Raw genomic sequence first — 22,741 nt, 5'->3', positions numbered from 1 at the left:
GACCTGCTCTAGACCGACACACGTCCACGTGGAGAAAAAGCCAAACTAACGCAGAGCAGAAGAAGCAGGCTGTTTACTGTGGTACCCTTTATATGACCTGTAAAACTGTAAAACAGTGGGCAACCCTGACTGGCCATCAGAACCACATGCCGATGCTGGCCCCATCCCAGACCAAGGGACTCCAAGCCAGAATCTCTAGGGTGGGCCTGGGCAGCAGTATTTTTGAAAGCTCTCCAGGTGACTGCAATATGTAGCCAGGGTTGAGAGCTATTACTCTATTGTTTGTGAATCCATCGGAGGGCAGGAACAGTAGGAAAACCTTCAGAGGAAGGCTGGACACCAAATCCAGCCCAGCGGCTACCGCTGGGAGGGAGGACGAGCAGGGAGGGCGGGGCAGAGAAGAGGGGCCTTTAACTGTATCCACTGTGTGCTGGACACTGGAAGTGTGGGTGTTTTGCTACATTGAAAGCTCTACTTTTTTCCCTAGTCTGAAGTGTATTCACAGGAACAAAACTGGCAAATAAGAAATCACTTGCCCAAGGTCCCATGGCTGGTAAGTGATGGGGCAGGAACCCGAATGTGGGTGTCTAGTGCCAAAGCCCTATCATTCCCCCATTATCTGTGCCAAGCCCTGAGATGCTGAGCGAGCTGCTGCCGTGAGGGCCTGAGGCTGGCTGGCCTCATAGGGCTGCCTGGCCCTGTACCCACCCAGTGACCCTGCCAGAGCCAGGTAGGGGAGGCGTGGCTGCCAGAGTAAGCCAGGAGGCAGGTGGAGAGAGGCCCGGCCACCACCTCTGAGGCCCTCCTCAGGTAGCAGTAGCAGCAGCAGCCTCAAGACCAGTGCTTACACAGCACCTACGGTGTGCTAGGCCTTGGGCCAAGCGCTTTATGCTCTGCATCCTCACAGCAGTTCTATGAACTAGTCACTATCATTATGCCCATTTTGCAGAGGAGGAAACTGAGGCCCAGAAAAGTTAAGCGACTTGCCCACGGTCACACAGCCTGTGAGTGATGAATGTGAGCCAGGCATCCTTTTTTTTTTTTTTTTTTTTTTTTTTTTTGCAGTACGAGGGCCTCTCACTGTTGTGGTCTCTCCTGTTGTGGAGCACAGGCTCCGGACGCGCAGGCCCAGCGGCTATGGCTCACGGGCCTAGCCGCTCCACGGCATGTGGGATCTTCCCGGACCGGGCACGAACCTGTGTTCCCTGTAACGGCAGGCGGACTCTCAACCACTGTGCCACCAGGGAAGCCCATAGCCAGGCATCCTTGCTCCAGCGTCCTTTCTCTGAACCACTCCCCAGTACTGCCTCGGAGCTCCACACACACAGGGCAGCTACTCATCTGCCCCTGCTCCACTGCCCACCCTCCTCCAAGGCCAGGAACCCTAGGGGTCTCACACAGGCTACATGCTGCCGACAAGCCCCCAACTATGCATCCCTGACCTCCACTCACGCCTTTTCTTCTGCCTGGCACACCCTTTCCCATTCCTCCTATTCATCCTTCAGAGCTTGCCCAGGGGACTTTCCAAGGGACAGAGTACCAGGCCCAGGGTCTGGGCACTCGCCTGGTCCTCTGAGCATGTCCTCGCAGGCCACGTCACTGCTGGTAGAGATGTAGCCATGCAACACTGGCTAGGGGTCTGGTTCCAGTCCGCTCCCACCAAGGGACACTGAGGGCCCTCAGGGGCCAGGGGCTCTGTGTGTCTTGTCCGCTGCTGCAGACCCAGCACCCAGCACCACGCCCAACATTCAACCACCACCCTCCGTGGACCAGGCAGTGATTCAAGTGGGGATTCAGGGAAAGAACAACATGGAGAAATTCCTGCCCGTGAGGGGCCCACATTCTAGTGGGAGGCAGACAAGAAACTGTGTGTTGATAAACAAGTTAAAGACTGAGTGAAAGGCTGGGAGAGAACAATAGTGAGATAAAGAGTGTGTGTGGAGGGCCGCTGGGAGTTCCCTGGTGGCCTAGTGGTTAGGATTCAGCGCTTTCACTGCAGAGGTCTAGGTTTGATCCCTGGTCCGGGAACCATCCCACATGCCACACAGCACGGCCAAATACCACAAAACAGTGTCTGGGGGCAGGGTGGTCCTGGTCAGGCTGTGAGTGAGTGGCTTGTGAGTGAGAGGGTGCAAAGTGGGGAAGGGATTCCAAGCAGAGGGAACACGAAGGTCAAAGACCTGGAGGAGGCATAAGCCTACAGAGCTGAAGAACAGCAAACAGGCCAGTGTGGTTGGACCTCGGGGAGGGATGCGGGAGAGCAGGAGGAAAAGAGGTGGCAGTGACTGAGGATCGTGAGGAGACGCTGGGGTTGTAAGGACAGAGAACACCCAACTTTGTACAGGGTACCACCCAACAACACCCTCCCCAGACAGGAGCCTGCCAGACTCACTTGGACTCCAGGCCACCCACAAACACCCCATCCCATCGGCCCAGGGGACCCTCTCCTCCCAGATCACACCCTTCCACGGAGGCCAAACAGACAATCTGTTCCTGCCCAGGGAGCGGCCCGGCCTTGCCCAGCCCCCTGCTTCCACGAACAGACGTCTGGCAATCTACAGTGTGGCGACCAGGGGCAGAAGCTCTGGAATCATTCAGATCCAGCCTGGAATCTGCCTCCGTCACTTAGCAGAAGCTCTTTGAGCCTCACTTTTTGTGGCTGCAAAGTGGGTGTATCTAGATTGTAGTACAATAAAACCAGGCGCTGAGCACAGGGTCAGCCCTCATTAAGTATTAACCAACATTATGAGTATTTGAGAGGCCGCAGAGCATAGAACTCTGGGCCCAGAACTCCAGAGTTCCAACCTCAGCTGCAAAACTTATTCATGAGGTGGCCCTGGGCAAATCACTTAGCCTTTTAATAATGGCACCAAGCCCATAAGGTTGTGGTCAGGATTAAATACATGGCAAGCGTTTAGAACAGGGCCTGACACATAGTGCTTTATGAGTGCTTGGAATTCTTTTCATTATCTGCGGGAGGGGGGCTTCCTTCTCTCCCACCAGAAAGCACCTTTGATTTCTTTCTTGAATGTCCTACCCCTCCTCTCCAGCAATATGTCCCACTTGGGTTTTAACTTTTGACCCTCGGGAACATCATCTGTCGGGCCATCAGATTCTGATTTTTGCTCGCTTTGGTCACGCCCCACCTTTGATCTCATAAAGATGCCCCCCAACCTAAAACTCCTACATTTGCTCCACTGGCTGCTGCCTTAACTCCAACCCGCCGCCCCCACGGTTGTGACCTCTGACCCTCGTAGGCACATCCTCCCATTAAATTATTAATTTGACCCCCCTTTTTTGACATTCACCCCGTGCCCCTCCAACGAACTCCCACTTCAAATTTCGAATTTTGCGCCCCCCTTCGCCACGCCCCCTTCGTTAGTTTGACCTCTGACCTCCTATACACCTCCCTCCCTCCCGCTCAGCATAGACCCACGACCCCCCGGACGCGACCCTTCCCTCCACAAGTGAACTTTGACCCCAGCGGCCCCGCCCCCTATTCGCCTAAACGCTCTACAACCGCCCGGCGCACCCCAATCCCCTGGCCAGACCGCTTATCCTACCGGCTCGGTACAGCAGTCGCTCGCGGCCTAGCTGCTCGGCCCGGAACTCGGCGCCCTCACGCCGCCCTCAGCTCTCTTGCGCCGCCGCCAGCACGGCCACTGCCGCCGCCATGTTGAATCCCCAACGAACATCCGGGGCTTTCCCCCCTCGCCGTCCACCAGTCCCCATAGCAACGGGGCTGACTGGGCCGGGGGCAGGGCCCGCTCAGGGGCGGAGCTGGGCTTCGGGCAGCGCCGCTCCAGCCTCTGATTGGTGCTGATAGTCCAATCGGAGACCTGCGGGCGGAAAATGCCAAACAGGGATTGGAAAATTTGGAAAGGGTGCGGAGAGGCTGGCTCCCAGCCCACTTGGATTCTTAAAGGGGAAAATGGCTATCCTCTGGTAACAGAGCTTCCCACCTTCCCTCAAAAGGAGTTAGGGGGTGGAAGGCAGTAATGGTAATAATGGCCAGAAACAGTTCGTAAGCATTTACTATGTGTCAGACACCCCGCCAAGTGAAATTTCTCGCTGAATACTCACAACAGCCGTATTGTATATTAATACCCATTTTACAGATAAAACTGAGGTTTAGAGGGGCGAACGAGCTGGTTCGGGATCACAGGAAGTAAATAATGAATTTTGGACGACGTCTGTCAGTCTGTCTGAGTCCGGGAACTTGGCCCGGAATCAAGGCACAGTTTGATTTAATCTTTTTATAAAGTTTTTTTGTTTGTTTTTGTTTTGTTGGTTTTAGTATTTATTTGTAAAAAATTTTTTTGAAAAAAGAAACCTGTAATCTAAACTCGGACATCTTTTTCTGTGATTGCACTTATTGAGCTCCAGCCAGTTTGCTCTTCCATTAAAAAAAAAAAAAAATCAGGTGCTCTCCCACTTCAAGGTCATTGCATTGCCTTTTCCTTCTGTCTGGAATAGACTCTTCCCCCAGGTATCGTCATGGCTACCTCCCTTCTGTCCTTCAGGGTTTTACTCAAATGTCATCTTATCAGTGGGACTGTTCCTGCCCACCCTGACTAATGGAGCAAACATCCCTCTCACATGCGACCAAACCCCTTACCTTGTCGGCTTTTTCTTATTTTCTGTTGCTCAAATCACCTTCTAACATACTAGATGATTAGATAATCATAGTTACTGTTTTTTGGCTCTCTCCCCTGCTGTCGTGTCAGCACCACGAGAGCACTGATTTTTGTCTGTTTTGTTCACTGTACTTGCCCATCTGTTGAATAAACATTTGTTGAATGGATGGTTGGATGAGTTGTAAATCCACCTCCTCAGAGGTACTTTTAAATATTTAGTGCATCTCGCTTGCCCCAGCACAGTATCTAGCACATAGTAGGCAATTAATTAATATCTGCAGAAGCAATGAATGAGTGATTGCCTAATGTCTTTTTTTCTGTGCATTTACCTACCTTTTATTTATTTTTAAAATAAATTTATTTATTTTTAATTTTGGCTGTGTTGTGTCTTCGTTGCTGCGCGCAGGCTTTCTCTAGTTGCGGCAAGCGGGGCCTACTCTTCATTGCGGTGCGCGGGCTTCTCATTGCCGTGGCTTCTATTGTTGCAGAGCACGGGCTCTAGGCGCGTGGCCTTCAGTAGTTGTGGCTTGCAGGCTCTAGAGCACAGGCTCAGCAGTTGTGGCGCCTGGGCCTAGCTGCTCCGTGACATGTGGTATCTTCCCGGACCAGTGCTCGAACCTGTGTCCCCTGCATTGGCAGGTGGATTCTTAAGCACTGCGCCACCAGAGAAGCCCCCTACCTACCTTTTAAAACAGAATTGGAAACACATTTATAAAGAATTTTGTATCTTTTTAAAACAAGATTATAAATATCACCAGTATCTTTCCAGGTCATTAAATATTCTTCAAGAAAATTTGTTTTAATGGCTGCATAAGATGTCATTGTATCAATGAACGCTAATTTGTCTGAACCACTCTTTCTTGTTGAACATCTAAACTGTGATAAATATTTTGCTATTATAAATAATTTATCCCACCCCAAAAATCCAAGCAGTTAAATATTTGTGCACGTCTTTAATTATTTTCTTTGAAAAGATTACCACAGGTGGAACTGCTGGGTCAAAGGAAATGTACATCTTTAAGATTTAATAATAGTAACAGTTCCCATGCTTCAAACATTTCTGTGCACTATACATGGTGCTAAGTTGCATAATTTAATCAGCAGGGGCTGTGATTATCCCTGCTTCACAGAGGAGGAAACTGAGGCTTAGAGAAGTAACTTCATTTGCTCGAAACCACACACTGGGCTCATCCCTAGCTTTGATGCCCAAGTAAGGCTCTCGCTAACTGCCCTCTGCTGCCTCCCCACGGCCTGGGACACACATTGCCAGGTTGTGCTGCAGGGATCCAATACACACACACACCAGTGTTCAGAGGGAATATGCCCTTTAAAGTACCCTTGCCAGCATTAAACATTCTTGTTCTTGTGCTCTTTTGAAGTCTTTCTGCCTTACTGAGTCTCCGTTTTAAAAAAAAAACAACAAGTCTTTGGATTTCCCTGGCGGTCCAGAGGTTAGAACTCCGCCCTTCCACTGCAGGGGACACAGGTTCGATCCCTGGTCCCTGGGCGGGGAACTAAGACTCTGCAACCCCACCTCACCGCCCCCCCAAAAAAACAAGCAAGTCTAGTAGCTGAGACGATGGCACTTTATTCAAGTCACAGTGATGGGAGGATGGCCGGGTACAGCCTTTGTCTCTCTCTTTTTTAAATTTTTATTTTATATTGGACTATAGTTGATTTACAGTGTTGTGTTAGTTTCAGGTGTACAGCAAAGTGATTCACTTACACATATACATATATCTAGTCTTTACCTCTTTAATACCCTGCACCCATTGCAGGGCATCAGGCTCTAGAACCCATGTTTGGGGGAAGCCCTCCTGCAACTTAGTTGGGGATCTCAGTCAGAGATCAGAGTCCTGGAACAAGCCCAGTGGTAGATCTGCTCCAAGGGTTTCCTCAGGATGGGCAATCAGGCCTTTCTACTTCAGGGCCCTGGGAGAGGAAATGGGGCCCAAAGAGCCTCCTATAGCAGGCTTCCTGGAGGGGTTGGTGAGGAGGTGACCCCCAATAGATGGAAACAGGTGAGGAGAGTGAGGAGGATTTGGCCTCATAAAAATGATAAATTTCGGGCTTCCCGGGTGGCACAGTGGTTGGGAGTCCGCCTGCCAATGCAGGAGACACGGGTTCGAGCCCTGGTCCGGGAAGATCCCACATGCTGCAGAGCAGCTAAGCCTGTGCGCCACAACTGCTGAGCCTGCGCTCCAGAGCCCTCGAGCCACAACTCCTGAAGCCCAGGCGCCTAGAGCCCATGCTCTGCAGCAAGAGAAGCCACCGCAGTGCGAAGCCCGCGCACCGCAACGAAGAGGAGCCCCCGTTCGCCACAACTAGAGAAAAGCCTGCGCGCAACAACGAAGACCCAACACAGCCAAAAATAAATAAATAAATAAGTGATAAATGTCAATACATCATGGAAAAAGATCAGTGGCAATATATAGATGGCAAGCAAAGCATCCTGTCCTTTATATGTAAAGAGCATTTACAAATTTGTGGTCCAGTGGTTAAGACTCCACACTCCCAATGCAGGGGGCTCAGGTTCAATCCCTGGTCAGGGAACTAGATCCCACATGCTGCAGATAAGCGTTCACATGCCACAACTAAGGAGCCAGTGAACTGCAACTAAGGAGCGCTCGAGCCACAACTAAGCAGCCCATGTGCCACAACTAAGGAGCCGGTGAGCCGCAACTAAGGAAACTGCCTGCTGCAACTAAGGAACCCGACTGCTGCAACTAAGACCCGGCACAACCAAGTAAATAAAAAAAAAAAAAAAGAAAGAAACTGCAAGGAGCCTTGGGCCTAGTGGAGCCTGGGCGGGAATAAGATGTGAGGAGGCTGAAACTGCATGGCGCAATGGAGGAATACATGTGCCATCACCCTGCAGAGCTAGGGGCTCACAGGCTTCTCTCGGGGGAGCCCTTAGCCCTGGGGCCAGAGCCCAGCCTTTGCCTAGGACTTCTGGAGTCAGATCCTGTCCATCCCCAGCTCAGAGCCCTCCCCTGGTTCCATGTCACTCAGGATAAAGGACAGAGTCCTCCCTGTGACCCACAAGGCCCCACACGATCTGCCCCAGTCACCTCCCTGCCCTCATCCCCACTCTTCCTCTCACTCCCTCTGCCCTCTGACAGGACGGGCGTGCTTCTGTCTCAGGGCCTGTGCATTAGCTGTTCCTCTGCCTGAACTGCTCTGCTCACATGGCTCCCCCTTCAGATTCCTTCAGATCTAAGCATCACCCTCTCAGTGAGGTCTCCCTGACCACCCTCGTGAAAACTGCCACTGCCCCCCACTACTCTCTATCCCCCTTCCTGCTTTTTCTGTGCATTTATCACTATTTACCATTATACGTTTTACTTATTTATTGTGTTTGCTGTCCCACACCCTGGATAGAATGTCGGCTCCATGAGGGCAGACATCTCTGTGTTGTTCACAGCACGGAGAACAGGTCCTGGCACATGACAGGTGCTCAGTAAATACTGATTGAATGCAGGAAAGGAAGAAGGGAAACAGGGGGAGGGGGAAGAATTTAAAAAGGGAGGAAAATGGCAGCTCCGTGAGCTCCTAAGCTTGTCAGCTGCCCCAGTTGGAAGTTAGGAGTGTTCATACTTCCCGCCTTCCAGGATAAGTCAGTGCCAGGTTGGGAAACTGAGGCATGAGGGACACTGGTTACCGCTCCTTGGGCCATTGGAGACAGGCCTCTGATCGGCACTAAGGGCCGGCCTGGAGGAGAAAGTCACCAGCGCCACCTGCTGGACAATAGTGTCATGACAGCCATGCCCACCCTGCTGAGTTGGGGTGGTCAGGAGAGGAGTCGGCCCAGTGGGGCATCCCCAGCAGAAATTCAGAGTCCACGGAGACACAGTCATAAGCCTCTTTATTCCTGAGGCCCTGTGGACACTCTGCCCAGTCAGTGCTATGCAGGAGGGCAGGGCTGTGCCACCCAAGACCTGTCTTGCTTCACTTTGCCTGTACAGCTGCTCTCCCAACACAGCAGGTTGGGACCCCCACCTCTCGGGGAAGGGAGAGCTGCTCCAGCTCCCTCGGGGCTGCATCCACCCGACATGGGACCTAGGAAGGTAGAGGAGTCGAGGACCTCCCTGACCAGCTCCCGGGCCTGGGTACCCCAGCCTAGGTAGCAAGGCCCAGGGTTCCTGATGAGAGCTGTCTCCATCCCCAGAGGTATATCATCCGGCCAAGCAGGGGTCTCACCACCCAGACATCGTCCACAATCTTCCCATCATGCCAGGGACAAAAAAAAAAAAAAAAAGGAGGTAATGAAGGCTGAAAGCCCAGATTCTGGGGCCAAGTGGCCTGAGTTCAAATCCCAGCTCTGCCTCTGATAGGCTGTGTGACCTTGGGTGAGCTATTAGACCTCTCTCGGTGTCCGTTTTCCTCAACTGGAAAGTGAGGATGATAGTAATAGTACCTTCATCATAGATATCGTGAGAATTAAGTGAGATATTTGGAAAAGGCTGAAAAGGGAACCTGGCACAAGGCAAGGACTGGGTAAGTATAGGCTATTATTATTAGAGCACAAACCCTGGAGTCAGACAAAACTCACTTTATATCCCAGGAAAGCCACTCCCTATGTGGCCTTCAGCACATGACCCTACTCTGAGCCTAACTTCCATATTCCATAAAATGGGGAGAACTGAATAGATAACATACACAAGAGCCTGCCTGTGGTATATGGGCTACACGGTAAATAGTAGTTATTTATCATAAAAAGAATATGGTCTTTGGGGTCAGATCTTAGTTCTGCACCCTCTGGCTGTGTGACCCTGGGAAAATTACCTCCCCTTTCTGAGCTGTAAAATGGAAAGAAAATTTGTCGCATGGTATTTTTGTGGTGATTAAAGGGACTAAGTATAAGGTATCCAGTTCAGAGTCTGGAACACAACAGGTGTTCAATCAATCATAGTTATTAGCACCTTTATAAAACTACAATGGCAGAAATAAAGAAAGGTGAGCCATGATTATTTGGGTCCGTCTAACCTTAAGCCATCCCTACTGCACACACATCATATTGCTTTCCCTCTACCTGTCTCCCACAACCTACCTTTTTCTTCCCCTGCTTCATGTTGATAAATACCTATAGAATCGACCGTATCTAAGCACTTTATATATAATATAAATATAATATATAATAAGTAATAAATAAATAGTAAATAAATAATATGTATAATATATATAATATAATATATAATAAGTCATTCAACCCCCATTCAACCCTGTGAGGTAGAAATTATTAACATCCCCATTTTTCAGATGGGAAAACTGTGGCTCAAAGTTGCTTGAGGTCATCCAGCTGGTAAATAGCAGAGACAGGATTTGAACCCAGGATTTCCAGCTCTCACGTCCACTTTTGAAACCACCTGGCTCCAGAGCATGCTAGGCCTGGTTACTCAGGCAGGTGATTGGGCCACTGCTCACTGACCTGGTCATCAGACACCTGCTGGATGTGGACATGGGTTCCATTGAGGATGTGTAGCTGTGTATACCCGTACTCTTTGATGCGCAGGGCACTCCAGGGCTGCGGGAAGAGGGTTAAGGGGGTCAGTCGCTCCTCACAACCCTGCCAGAGAGAATCATTTAGACCCAGGGCTGGTGCAGGTGGAGTACCCACTGGGGAGCAGAAAAGACCTGCCAGGCCGGGACCCTGCCACCCCCAAGGAAGACAAAGTCAATTAAGACTTGACCTTGATAATGCTCACAGTTGAGTGTTTTGACCCAACAAGGCTTCCTGGTTCTTTGACTTCTAGAACAGTGCATGGCTGTACAAAACTGTTCACTGCAGCATTTTCTCAAAAAGCCCTGAGCTGGAAGCCAGCCAAACGGCCATCAGTGGGGGTCAGTTAAATAAATTATAGGGTAGCCATCACAAAGTGGGGCGGTATAGAAAAATGGCCAAGATGTGTGGTTAAGGGGAAAATGCAATTCACAGAACAGAAGAAATTGGTGGCTCTCAACCCTTGCTGCACAGTAGACCCTCCAAGAAAGCTATTAAAATCATCATTGCCTGGGAGAGAGGAAGTGCATATCCTTGCAGTAGAAAGCCAGGTAATGTGAGCAGAAAGGAAGAGGGAGCACCACCCTCAAAAACAAACAAAAAAAATCACCATTTTGCAGCCATCATCATAATAACTAACTGAAGCCAGAACCATCAATCGATGGTCAAAGTAGTGGCGGAAATTTGAGGAATATCAGGATATTTGTGTAGTCTCAAAGTATCTCCAGGAGACACTTGTCAATTTTAAAGGGGAAAATCGTAACTGTGCTGGAGAAGATGTGTAAACTGAGACTTAAAGGGGCTAAAGAGATACCACGCACCTCCTCATAGGGTGCACTGAAAAGAACACAATATCGCTTTTGTCTGTTCTTACCAAAAATGTGTAACTTCAATCTAATCACCAGCAAACATCAGACAAATCCAAACTGAGGGATAGTCTACAAAACAACTTTGCTCTTCAATTTTTTTTTTTTTTTTGCGGTACGCGGGCCTCTCACTGTTGTGGCCTCTCTCGTTGCGGAGCACAGGCTCTGGATGCGCAGGCTCAACGGCCATGGCTCACGGGCCCAGCCGCTCCGCGGCATGTGGGATCTTCCCGGACCGGGACACAAACCTGCGTCCCCTGCATCGGCAGGCGGACTCTCAACCACTGCACCAGCAGGGAAGCCCCTGGCTCTTCAAATTTTTCAAAGTCATGAAGAATGAAGACAGAGTGGGGAAATGTTTCTGATTAAAGGAAGGGAGAGAGAGAAGACACGGAAGTAGAATGCATGATCTTAGCCTAGATTCTGGGCCAGAAAAAAAAATTCTTTAATTTAAAGGACATGGATAGGACAATTGGCTAAATTTGAATGAGATTAGATAATGGTATATTATAAATGTTAACTACTTGAATCTGATTATTATACTGTACTGATGTAAGAGAATGTCCTGTTTTCTTAGGACATACAGATGGAAAGATAAAGGGGCATCATTTCTGCAACATACTCTTCATCGGATCTGAAAGTAATAGTAAAATGTATACACACACACACACTTAGAGAGACAGACAGAGAGACAAAAATAGAGATTGAAACAAGTGTGATTAAATGTTCACATTTGGGAAATCTTGGTAAAGGGGATATGGAACGTCTTTGTATTATTTTTGCTACTTTTCTGTAAGTCTAAAATAATTTCAAAATTTAAAATGAAAGAAAAAAGCTAATCTGCACTGATTAAGGTCAGAATAGTGATCACCTACAGCTCTGAGGAGCCACCTGAACTGATAACATTCTATTTCCTGCTGCAGGTGGTGGCCGCACAGGGGTGGCAATGCCAGGGCCGAGCCCTCAGAGATTCTGGTGTTTGTTCTGGGGTTGGGCCCAGGCACTGGAGTTTTAAAACCTCCCCAGGTAATTCTAACGTGCACCAAGGCTGAGAACTGCTAGGGTATGAAACATGATCCAAGCTGTTTTTAAAAAGTGGGTGATGCCGTAACACATCTCTATTGAGACAATGATTCATTTGCATACATGGAAAATATTCTCAAATGCCACCCGAGATGTAACCATTGAGAGTGGGACTAAGAAGGGTGTGGAGAGTTTTACCTCCTGCCCTCTGTTCTGTTTCAATTTTTATCATGAGAGGTTCTTACTTTGATCTCACTAATTTGTAAGAAACAGCTTAAAAAATAAGCCCTTGCTTCTTGTGGAAGTGACTGATTCCAAGGCTCGGCGGGTGGGGGTAGGGGGACAGAAGATGATCCTGGAGCACCCTGTCAAAAAGTAAGAGAGAGCCCACAAAACGACAGGGACAGGGCTTCCCTGGTGGCGCAGTGGTTGAGAGTCCGCCTGCCGATGCAGGGGACATGGGTTCGTGCCCCGGTCCGGGAAGATCCCACATGCCGCGGAGCGGCTGGGCCCGTGAGCCATGGCTGCTGAGCCTGCGCGTCTGGAGCCTGTGCTCCGCAACGGGAGAGGCCACAACAGTGAGAGGCCCGCGTACAGCAAAAAAAAAAACAAAAACGACAGGGACACATCGAAAGGACACAGGGCTTGATCTGAAGAGTTCCCAGTGGCCAAAGTTAGAGCAATCTAGGCAGCAGCATAAACATCAGGAGTATTGGATTAGAACCCACGGGAGAAGATAATTACCCATGAGTCCATACTAGTATAAATCCATAACTAACTAACCAAATAAATGGGGCAGAAGGGACAACTCTTCCTCATACGAGGAGGAATGAGGGAAATAGAAGATCCCCAGTAGGACACCCCAGTAATCACTGTAACAGACAAGACCCACTGATGGGTTCAAAAATTAGCAGGTGAAAGTTGGAGGAGAAACAGGACATTTGCAGGGTCTAAAAGCATCTCCCCCAAGATGTTTATCAACTAAAAAGGGAAATACAACAACTTTACAGAGGAAGAACCCAGCAGACACTTCCTTAAACAGGTGATTCAGAGAAATCTCTCCAGGAATGAGACACAGTGAGGACAGGGACCCCCCCGGTATGACCCGCTGAGAAGGATAGACCATCATATGTGACTGTGTGGCCCCAAATGTATAACCTGAATCTTGGCAGGAGAAAATATCAGACAAACCCAGATCCAGGGGCATTCTGAAAAAAACAACTGGCCTGAATGAAAGACAAGGGAAGACAGAGGAACCATCACAGTTTGGAGGAGACTAAGGAGACACAATAACTAAATACATTGTGGGATCCTGAAACAGAAAAAGGTCATTAGTGGGAAAGCTAGTGCAATGTGAATAAAGTCTGGAGTTCAGTTACAATGATAATAATAAGCCCTCTGCCCTGGATCCATCCAATAGACCTGGGCAAGCACCCCCTGCCCCCACCACTTACTGATCCTGTGATTCTGAAAGAGTATTTTACTGTCTGAGCCTCTGTTTCCACATCTGTGCAATGGGCATGCTATTGATACTAGGTGTATCTAACCACCTAAGAGATAGCAGCTGTATAAAGGATGAGGCACCCAGGCTGGTACAAGTGCAGCCCTCAATAGATCAGAGGCCAAAGCAGCACCCCCCTTCCCCCCAACCCTGCTCACGGCAGATCCGGTGATGATGTGGACGGGGCCTCGAGGGTGGGTGTAGGGCATCTCTCAGCTGCCGTTAAATACCTGGAGAAGGGACAAAGGGGAGGGGCCTGTCATACCCATCCAGGCCCCGGGCTTCTGACGTTGAGGGGGCGGTCCACTGACACCAGCCACATGGGTCTCAGCCCACCCCAGGCCTCACATGGTAGTTGTAAATTGGCCACAGGTGTTCATAGGAGCGTTCGTGAGCTCACAGCTGCAGGTCCGCCCCGATACAAAGCAAGAGGGGGGTCAGGTCCCTGAATCCAGGAGAGATGGGAGGTGGGGCCTGCGGCTGGGGAGTCCCCTGGGGTCACTCACCGTATTTATAGAAAAGATCCTCCAACTCGTAGAACTTGCCGAGGAGGCCTTTGCGAACCTGGGCCGGATGAGCAAGGAGGTGAGGGGTGACTCGGGCCAACCCCCCCACCTGGATTTCAGCACCTTTTCCCCAGGGAGGGGGTCCTCACCTTGCTTTCATGCCAGGTGCAGTCATCCATATCAGCACTAGAACAGTACATGGGCCAGTGACCCATGGTAATGATCCACGGCGGGGCTGCCGGGTTCTTATTGGCTTTCTGCAGAGAAGGGCGTAGTGTGAGAGGCAGGGGTTGCAGGAGGGGGAGGAGAGGCAGGTCCAAGGGGGACATCCACAGGTTACCTGGAGGTCGCTCTCCAGCCAGCGAAACTGTCTCTCTACCAGGTGGTGCCGTAATGGAGAAAGAAATGTACCTCGGTGGAGAAGGAAATGATGTGTGCCGGGCCCAGCTGGAAGGGTCAAAGGGCAGGGGTCAAATTTGGGGTCTCTCCTGCATCTCCCATCCTTCAGGGGAGGGAGGCCAGTCCCCCAGCTCCCCCAGGTTACCTGTACCACAGGTCTTCACTGTTCCCTGGCATGCAGAAGCGAGCTTTATAGTTGGAGAAGTTGCTGGATAAAAGGAAGTAAAACGGTGGGGGGAGGGTCTGGGTGCCCCCGCCCGCCCCCACCTCCCACTGTCAGGCCAGGCCCAGCTCCCAGCCCAGCCCTCATCTCCTTTCCTTTCACTTCCACAAATGAGCTGCTGCAGCACGAGAGACTAAGGTGAGACACTAGGAAGGACTGTTTTCTTTGGCCAGGCCCTTGCCCACCCCGAAGCCCTCAGGCCTCATTAGTGTTCTTCGTGATTCCCAAGACACGTCACGTATGGCAGGCTGGCGGCCACAGGTTCAATGAGATTCATGAACTTGTCTCTGACGTGAGCATTGTCCTGATCCATGTTGTAGGCAAAGTCTCCTGGGGGGTGGAGGAGAGAATGAGGACCCAGACCTGGCTCTGCTTTCTCCAGATTTGAGAGACCTGGTTGGTCACGTGCAGGCTGAGCAAGTGGTGGTTGCCCCCACCGTGAGGCATCCTGGTTCTCCAATCCCTACCTCACACCCACCCTCATGTGCGCTTGGAACCATTTCCTGAGCCTCTGGCCCCTGAGGACCCCTGCAGGACCTTGCCGGTCTCCTGTGCTCTGAGCACACCAGCCGCCATCTCACCCCTTCTCAGAGTAATAACAACGTTAAGACTGACATAGTCTGGGAACTTCCCTGGCGGTCCAGTGGTTTAAGACTCGGCGCTTCCACTGCAGGGGGCACAAGTTCGATACCTGGTCAGGGAACTAAGATCCCGCATGCCGCTCGGAGGGGCCAAAATAAACAAATAAAATATATAAGGGTGAATTAAAAAAAAAAAAAAAGACTGACATAGTCTAGTCAGGTACTGGTTTTGTACCAGGCACATTTTCAGGTGCTTTACATGCTCGAGCACCTGAATTTTCAAAACGCCCTGTGAGGTGGATGTTATTATCATCCCTGTTTCAGATGGGGAAACTGAGGCCCAGAGGGGTTAAGTGCTCATTTAAGGTCACAGAGCTGGTTAGTGAGAATCCAGGAATCGAACCCTGGGAGCCTGATTCCAGAGTCTACTACGGCTTTGAACTATATCGGCCCCAGTCTCCATCTACCATCTGGTTCCCGTCCTCTCAAATCACAACTGAAATGATCATGACAACAAACACTTATGTAGCACTTACAACAGGACAGGCAATATCGACTTATTTAGTCATCACAAGAGCCCTATGAATTCTAACCTAGTCTTAGCCCTTAAAACAATAATACAGAGGAGAAAACCAACGCACATAGCTCAAAGCGTCAAGACTGATTTAAACCTGGGCAGCCTGGTTGACCACAGCACCGTCTCTGTGGCCAGTCTCATCCCCCATCCTGCAGAGCCACGCTAGCCCCGGCCCAGGTCCCCTCCGCGGTCCTGGCGTTGCCTCCCACCCAAGCTCCCCCTCCCCAACCTCAAACCTCCAGGCGCACCCTGGCCGATGCCTCACCCACGTGAAGAACAGCGTCGTACCTGCCCTGCTGGGTGTCCCTGCACAGTTGGGGTAGGGCCCTAGGATTGTCAGTCCCTATGTCCCCAAACACAGCCAAACAGGAGCTCCAGTGGGGCCCATTCTTCAGGGCCCTGAAGAGGAACCGACGGCTCCAGCCCTGAGTACCGCCTCAGCGGTAAACTGAGGGGAAAGGCAAAGGTCACAGTCGGCTGGGGAGTGGGGTGGGGGGCGCCCCAGGATGTCTCCTTCACCCCCCTCCGTCTTCAGCTGGTGCGGGGATTGAATGGGTCTGCCCTATGCCCCTTCTGTCCACCTCACCCCAGGTCCCCAGCCTTCCATTTTCATCCCAGGGTCTTATACAATAGGCTTGCAGATAAGCAGAAGAGGTACCAGCCCGCCTGAGCCACCTGCCAATAGCAGCTTCTAGCCCACGTGCCACTCCTCTTCCCATTCCCCCCTCAACACCTGGGCCCAGGGCCCATCTCACCATACTGGACCCTGGGCAGCAGCCCCTGCATTGTGACTCAGTCGGTGTATGTATCTCATCCGCCAGAGAATGCCCCCATCCACAAAGGGGCTGAAGGTGCCCTGAGCCCGGAGGGGCAGGGGCCCCCATAGCTGCAGCCCAAACAACTGCACTTCCAAGGGGGTTGGGACCCATGTGGTCCAAGTTACAGTCATGCAGCCTGTCTCACCTGGAGAGAAAGGAAATGGGGGTCGGGCAGTGAGGCCTGGGCAGGGGTGGGGAGGGATGTGCAGAGAGTGAGGGGCAATAACAAGAGACTGAGGGGCTCTTGAATATTTAGTAGTTAAGATCACAGGTTCTGGAGCTTTCTACGTTCAATCCCCGCTCCACCATTTCCAAGCTGTGCTTTCCTTGAGCAAGTCACTTCACCTCTCTGAGCCTCAGTGTCTTTCTCAATAAAATGGAATAATAATAGTATCTTCCCTATAGGGTTCTGTGAGGCTTAGATGAATAAATAAAAGTAAAGTAATAGGTATAACTGATTCACTTTGTTATAAAGCAGAAACTAACACACCACTGTAAAGCAATTATACTCCAATAAAGATGTAAAAAAATAAAAAATAAAATAAAAAAGTAAAGTACTTGAAACAGTGCCTAGTACAGTCAGGGTTACATGAGTGAATGAATATTATGATTAATATCGTTACTGGGTGCAGGCCTGTTCCACATATTTTACACATGACATAGTTTAGGGGTTGTAAACTCAGATGTCTAGAGGCCAGCTAGGTAACATACATGTGGACAAGGGCCAGCTGTAAGGAGTAAGGCAGCAGGGAGACGTGGAGTATGTTGCAAAGCGTAGAGCCTGCCCTGCCTCCGAGAGGAGCCGTCGTTCAGCTCTGGGGATGGCTGCTGTGAATGAAGCAGGCCCGGTACCACTCAATCTGTCAACTTCTAGAGCAAATCCTTATACGGTGTTTTTTTTGTTTTGTTTTGTTTTTTGCGGTATGTGGGCCTCTCACTGTTGTGGCCTCTCCCGTTGCAGAGCACAGGCTCCGGACGCAGAGGCTCAGCGGCCATGGCGCACGGGCCCAGCCGCTCCACGGCATGTGGGATCTTCCCAGACTGGGGCACGAACCCGTGTCCCCTGCATCGGCAGGCGGACTCTCAACCACTGCGCCACCAGGGAAGCCCTATACGGTGGTTTTTATAGCCCCAAAGCATGTAAGAGTAGATATACAAACTTTTAAGTGATAGCTCCTAATTCTTAAACGTCAGCAACCAAATCAAGGTTTTAAAAATACCATGTGGTATAGGATGACATTAAGAGCATGAGCGGGCTTCCCTGGTGGCGCAGTGGTTAAGAATCTGCCTGCCAATGCAGGGGAAATGGGTTCAGTCCCTGGTCCCGGAAGATGCCACAGGCCGTGAAGCAACTAAGCCCGTGCGCCACAACTACTGAGCTTGCGCTCTAGAGCCCGCAAGCCACAACTACTGAGCCGACGTGCCTCAACTACTGAAGCCCGTGCACCTAGAGCCTGGGCTCCACAGCAAGAGAAGCCACCACAATGAGAAGCCTGCGCACCGCAACCAAGAGTAGCCACCGTTTGCCAAAACTAGAGAAAGCTTGCGTGCAGCAATGAAGACCCAATGCAGCCAAAAATAAATAAATAAATTTATTTTTTTAAAAAAAGAGCCTGAGATCTTCCTCCTGCAACATGCGTACAAGAACGCAGGTGCACAGGGTATTCATTGCAGCACTGTTTGTAATTGCAAAATATCGGAAACCACGGAAATGCCCATACATAAGAGAATGACTGAATAAACTAAGTGACATTCATACCATGGAGCACTTCGCAGCTGTCAAAAAGAAAGAGGACAAGTTCTAGGAACTGGTGAATGACGCCCAGGACATAATGTTAAAAGAAGCAAAGTACACAAGAGTATCTACAGTCAGCTACTCCTCACGTAAGAGGATATAAGAAAATACACAAGTACCTGCTTATTTATTTGTACATAAGAAATACAGGAAGAATACACCAGAAACTTAAGAGATGGATTACATGGGATGGATGGGGGACGGGTAGAAAAAAGGGGGAATGGGAATGGAGTAGGTAGTCGGGATGCAGAGGGAGGACACTTCTCTGAGTCTGTCTTTTTCTTATAATCCTGAGTCCTAGAGCTATAGTCCTGTTTCACAGTTCCTCCACACACCCCAAAAAATTAACTAACAAACAATTAAAGCCACCCAGGTTGTGGGGAAAGCCAATATGGAACATAAACACTAACAAATGGCTGTAATTATATTAAAAAACAAATAACCACACTGGAGTGTTGGGGAAGAAAAGTCACAGTGAGCATTAGTGCTTTGACTGGACAGTAAGACTACAGAGAAAAAGGACTGCACATATATGCCATCATCTAGTAATTGTTCCTCACAGGGATACAGGCAAACAATTCTGAAACCACTTTATGCTTATTCTAGCACTGAACGAATAAATAAGTCTATTGTAGATAGGGGGAGCTTGGTTTCTCAATGGTGGAGAAAGAAGTTACAAATAAGGAAAGAAGGCTAAAATAAACCCTTGATGGTGGACTGAAATCAGATGTATCAGTATAATCTCATGGTATTTTATATATAAATATATATATATATACATTCATATATATACAGAAATATAGGTGTGTACAGATGCGTATCCACATACCCACATATACTGTCAAGCTCTGTTTGTGAGCAAGCCTAGGAGCAGCGATGCCTCATAGCAATGAGCACACCTAGCACTCAGATCTTAGTTTCTAAATGCCCATTCTCCCATCAAAGGAACCAGGGCTCCTTGGAGAAGTAGTTGATTCCAGAGATCGGGTAGGAAATACACAAGATGAGTCTGGAATAATTGGTGGTGCCAGAAGGTGAGGCAGTGCCCAAGACATGATGGGAGTGGAGCTGTGGAACGAACACAGAAGCCAAGCTGGAGGATTTCCAAAAGACCAAGTCAGAGACAATTTGAGCCACAAAATAAATAGCATTAGGACTGAGTTTAACTCGTGGGATAAAATAAATATCCGAGAGTCCATACCAAATAAATAAATAATCAAAACAAACAAACAAGTAGAGGGGAGGAGGGATAGCCCCTCCTTATAGTAAAATTTCAATTAGACAGAGAGAGGGAATTAGAAAGTTACAAAATCACAATTAGGCACACACTATGCTAATAATTGTTGCAGACAAGATCCACCAATGAATGCTAAAATTAGTGCACAAGGGCTTCCCTGGTGGCACAGTGGTTGAGAGTCCGCCTGCTGATGCAGGGGACACGGGTTCGTGCCCCGGTCCGGGAAGATCCCACATGCCGCGGAGCGGCTGGGCCCGTGAGCCATGGCCGCTGAGCCTGCGCGTCCGGAGCCTGTGCTCCGCAACGGGAGAGGCCACAACAGAGAGAGGCCCGCGTACCAAAAAAAAAAAAAAAAAGATATAAATCAATGCCTCTCCTCACTATATTCCCTCTCTTTTTTAAAGTGTAGTTATTTTTCATGAAAAATGTCGTCTACCTTACTAATGAATGGGTTTATTTTTGCTCATTTTTAATGATTGAATCAATATTTTTAAATGCCTCCATTTTAGTTTCTGTTATGGCAACTATTATGGTTATAACTCACATAAACTGAAGCTCTCTAAGGTTCTTATAATTTTTTTAGCTGTGCCAAAGCGTCCTGAGACAAAAACGTGTGAGAACCACTGCCACATGCCAAGTTCCCTTTTGCTGCTTCACAGGTGATATTTCACTTCATCGTCACTGTGAGGTCACACTAATATTACCCCATTGTCCAGATGAGGAGGCTGAGGCCAGAGAGGCTAAGTCACTTGTCCAAGTTCACACGGCAGGTAAGCAGCAAAGCTGGGGTTAAAACCCAGGAAGTCTGGGTGCAGGGGGCCCAGAGTCCAAGGTCCTATTACCTCCTTGCACCTCCACCCTAAGATCAAGGACCAGGAGGGAGCTTTGCGGGAACACAATGAGCACTCACACAATGAGCAAGGACAACAGCAGCCCCCTTAGGAGAGCGCTTACTATAGGCTGGGCTCCAGAATCATTTCCCACACAGCCAGATGCACCGCTGCTTAAAATCCCCATTTAACAGAGGTGGACAAATGAGGCTCAGGAAGAACCAGCAACCTAGACTCCCATAGCAATCAGTGTGGGATTCCTGAGCCTCACTGGGAAATGCCCAGGGAGAGGTCGCAGACACTTACCTAGGTAAGACAGGTGGACTTGCTCAGGGGCAACGCTGGGAGCCTTTGGGGACCCCTGGACTCCCAGGGAGAAAAAGAGGAGCAGACAGCAGCAGGACCAGCAGGGACGAGGGAGCACATGGTAGAGGGAAGGTGGGGAGCAGAAAGGGGACGGGGAAGGGTCTGAAGTGTATGAGATCCCATCAGAACAGCAGGAGCGGCTGGGGAGGATGGGGAAAGAATGGGCATCAGGCAGAGTCACACGGAGGGAGGGAGGGCGGCAGGGAGGTCTTCACGGGGACGGTTATCCAGAAGCCGGAGAAAAAACAAAAACAGTCATCACTACTGAGAGGCAAATGCCCTCTGAGCCTCGCTGGCTGCTAAGCACTTTACATAGATTAACTCATGGGAGCCTGACAACATTCCTCTGTGTGGTGGCCACTGTGATCATCAGCCCCATATCACAGATGAGGAAGCTGAGCAACGGAGTGATTCAGTTGCATGGCTCAGCTGTGATGGAGCGGGGATTGGAACGCAGGCGTCCTGGCTCCAGAGCCCTTGCTCTTATCCACCGCTCACTCTCAATGCAAGAGGCTTGGGAGTGGGGCTGGGGGGTCTCAGTGTAGGAAGTTGCCCTTGGCAACCCCATCCCCAGCATTCCACCCTGCCCTCAGAGACCTCATCACCCTCTACTCCATCCTCCAACCTTCCATTTCCATCGTAGTAACCCCAATCCCCCAACTCCATCCCCAGATCGCCCAAGAATTCCATCCCACGTGGAGCAGCCCCGTCCTCCTTGCCCCCTACCCAGCATCCCATTCTGCCTTTAGTGACCCCAATTCCTCTCCATCTCCACCTGTCTCCCCTGGCCCTGCACCTGTATACCCACCCTCCTTCTCCCCAGCCCTCCCCCTCCCGCTCCAGTTCGGTCTCCAGCTCATCGAAGACCTGCCTGTCTGCCTGCTGGGGCAGAGTCAGGCCGGACCGTCAATCTGGGGGCCGGGAGCTGGGGCTGGAGGTTCCCTCCAGGTCCCTGGCTCACCCCTGGGGCGCCAACTCCCAGCATGCGCGTCTTGGGGCACCATTGCGACAGAGGTATTTTATGAGTCTGTAGGCGCTGAGACATCCCGCCGCCCACAGCTATCCCAGCCCCGGAAGAGCCTGCCTTCTCCAGGTGACGGTCTCCCCAGACAGCTGGGGCCCCGGGTTCCACAGGTCCGGCCGGTCTTGGGCGGCCCATGCCCACGCGCCCACCTCCCCACCCCACCCCCCGCTTCCCCGGGCTGGGCGGGGGACCCAGGTAAATTTGATAAGCTGCTGCCACCACCTCCAAGCCGGCCTCCAGGTGAGCGCCGGGACAGGAGGTCTATGCTCGTTCCCCAGGAGCCCCATCCCGCAGCTACGGAGCCCCCAGGGCACTGACACCGGCCCCCAGCTCGGGCCCTGCCGGATCCCGAGGTACCCAGGTGTGCTGGCACCTGCGCCTGCGACCGAGGTGGGTGTGGGGAGATTCTCCCATCCCTTCCCGCGGCGCCTGCTTTGTATTCTTGGTAGTTCCTTCCGCCTTCCTCACTCTGCAAGCTTAGTCCACGCGGGTTCCTCCTCAGGCCCCCGGGAATGCTGAAAACAGAAAATCAAAGTCCACCGAATGACAGTGCTGCTTCCGAGTTGTGCGCCCTAGGCCGGTTACTCGACCTCGCTGGGCCTTGGTTTCTTCACCTGTGAAATGAGGGTGATAATAGTATGGACACTATGGGCTACTGTGAGGATTAAACCAGTTGACACATGAAATTTCACGCTGAGAACAGGGACTGGCCCAGAGTAAGGGCTGGATAAGAATCAGCTGTTATTTTTATTATTATTAATGCATGAGTTCCAGAAATTGCCCTGGGGTCTAGGTGGGAGCAAGTGAGAATTTTCTCTGTAAACCTTTGTGAGCTGTTTGAAGGTTGTGAGTGGCTTG

At 50.5% G+C, this 22,741-nt stretch overlaps 2 protein-coding genes across 3 annotated transcripts in view; both read right to left on the bottom strand.

Moving 5' to 3' along the window:
• Nucleotides 1–3,725, bottom strand: part of PAK4 (p21 (RAC1) activated kinase 4) — a 46,550-nt gene extending 42,825 nt beyond the window's left edge. Inside the window, exon 1 of one of the 2 annotated variants that reach the window (XM_082607778.1) lies at nt 3,564–3,725. The gene's annotated coding sequence lies outside the window, so the exon portion shown is untranslated. The remainder of the gene's footprint in view (nt 1–3,563) is intronic. The other variant, XM_082607776.1, reaches the window with a different exon arrangement.
• Nucleotides 3,726–8,756: 5,031 nt separating this feature from the next.
• Nucleotides 8,757–22,018, bottom strand: ACP7 (acid phosphatase 7, tartrate resistant (putative); the record flags this gene model as incomplete). The annotated part of the gene is given in 19 exon segments (XM_082606670.1): nt 8,757–8,867; nt 10,066–10,203; nt 13,686–13,739; nt 13,743–13,757; nt 13,876–13,923; nt 13,927–13,972; nt 14,030–14,091; nt 14,183–14,290; nt 14,374–14,420; nt 14,423–14,487; nt 14,578–14,640; nt 14,862–14,985; nt 16,079–16,250; nt 16,254–16,261; nt 16,569–16,605; nt 16,610–16,776; nt 20,800–20,999; nt 21,668–21,738; nt 21,821–22,018. Coding segments are annotated over 19 exon segments (1,734 nt in total).
• Between the last annotated feature and the right edge of the window lie 723 nt (nt 22,019–22,741).

Source organism: Mesoplodon mirus (assembly GCF_964341445.2).
Source record: "Mesoplodon mirus genome assembly, chromosome: 19".
Taxonomy (NCBI): Eukaryota; Metazoa; Chordata; class Mammalia; order Artiodactyla; family Ziphiidae; genus Mesoplodon; species Mesoplodon mirus.
This window is presented reverse-complemented; position numbering and strand designations above follow the sequence as displayed.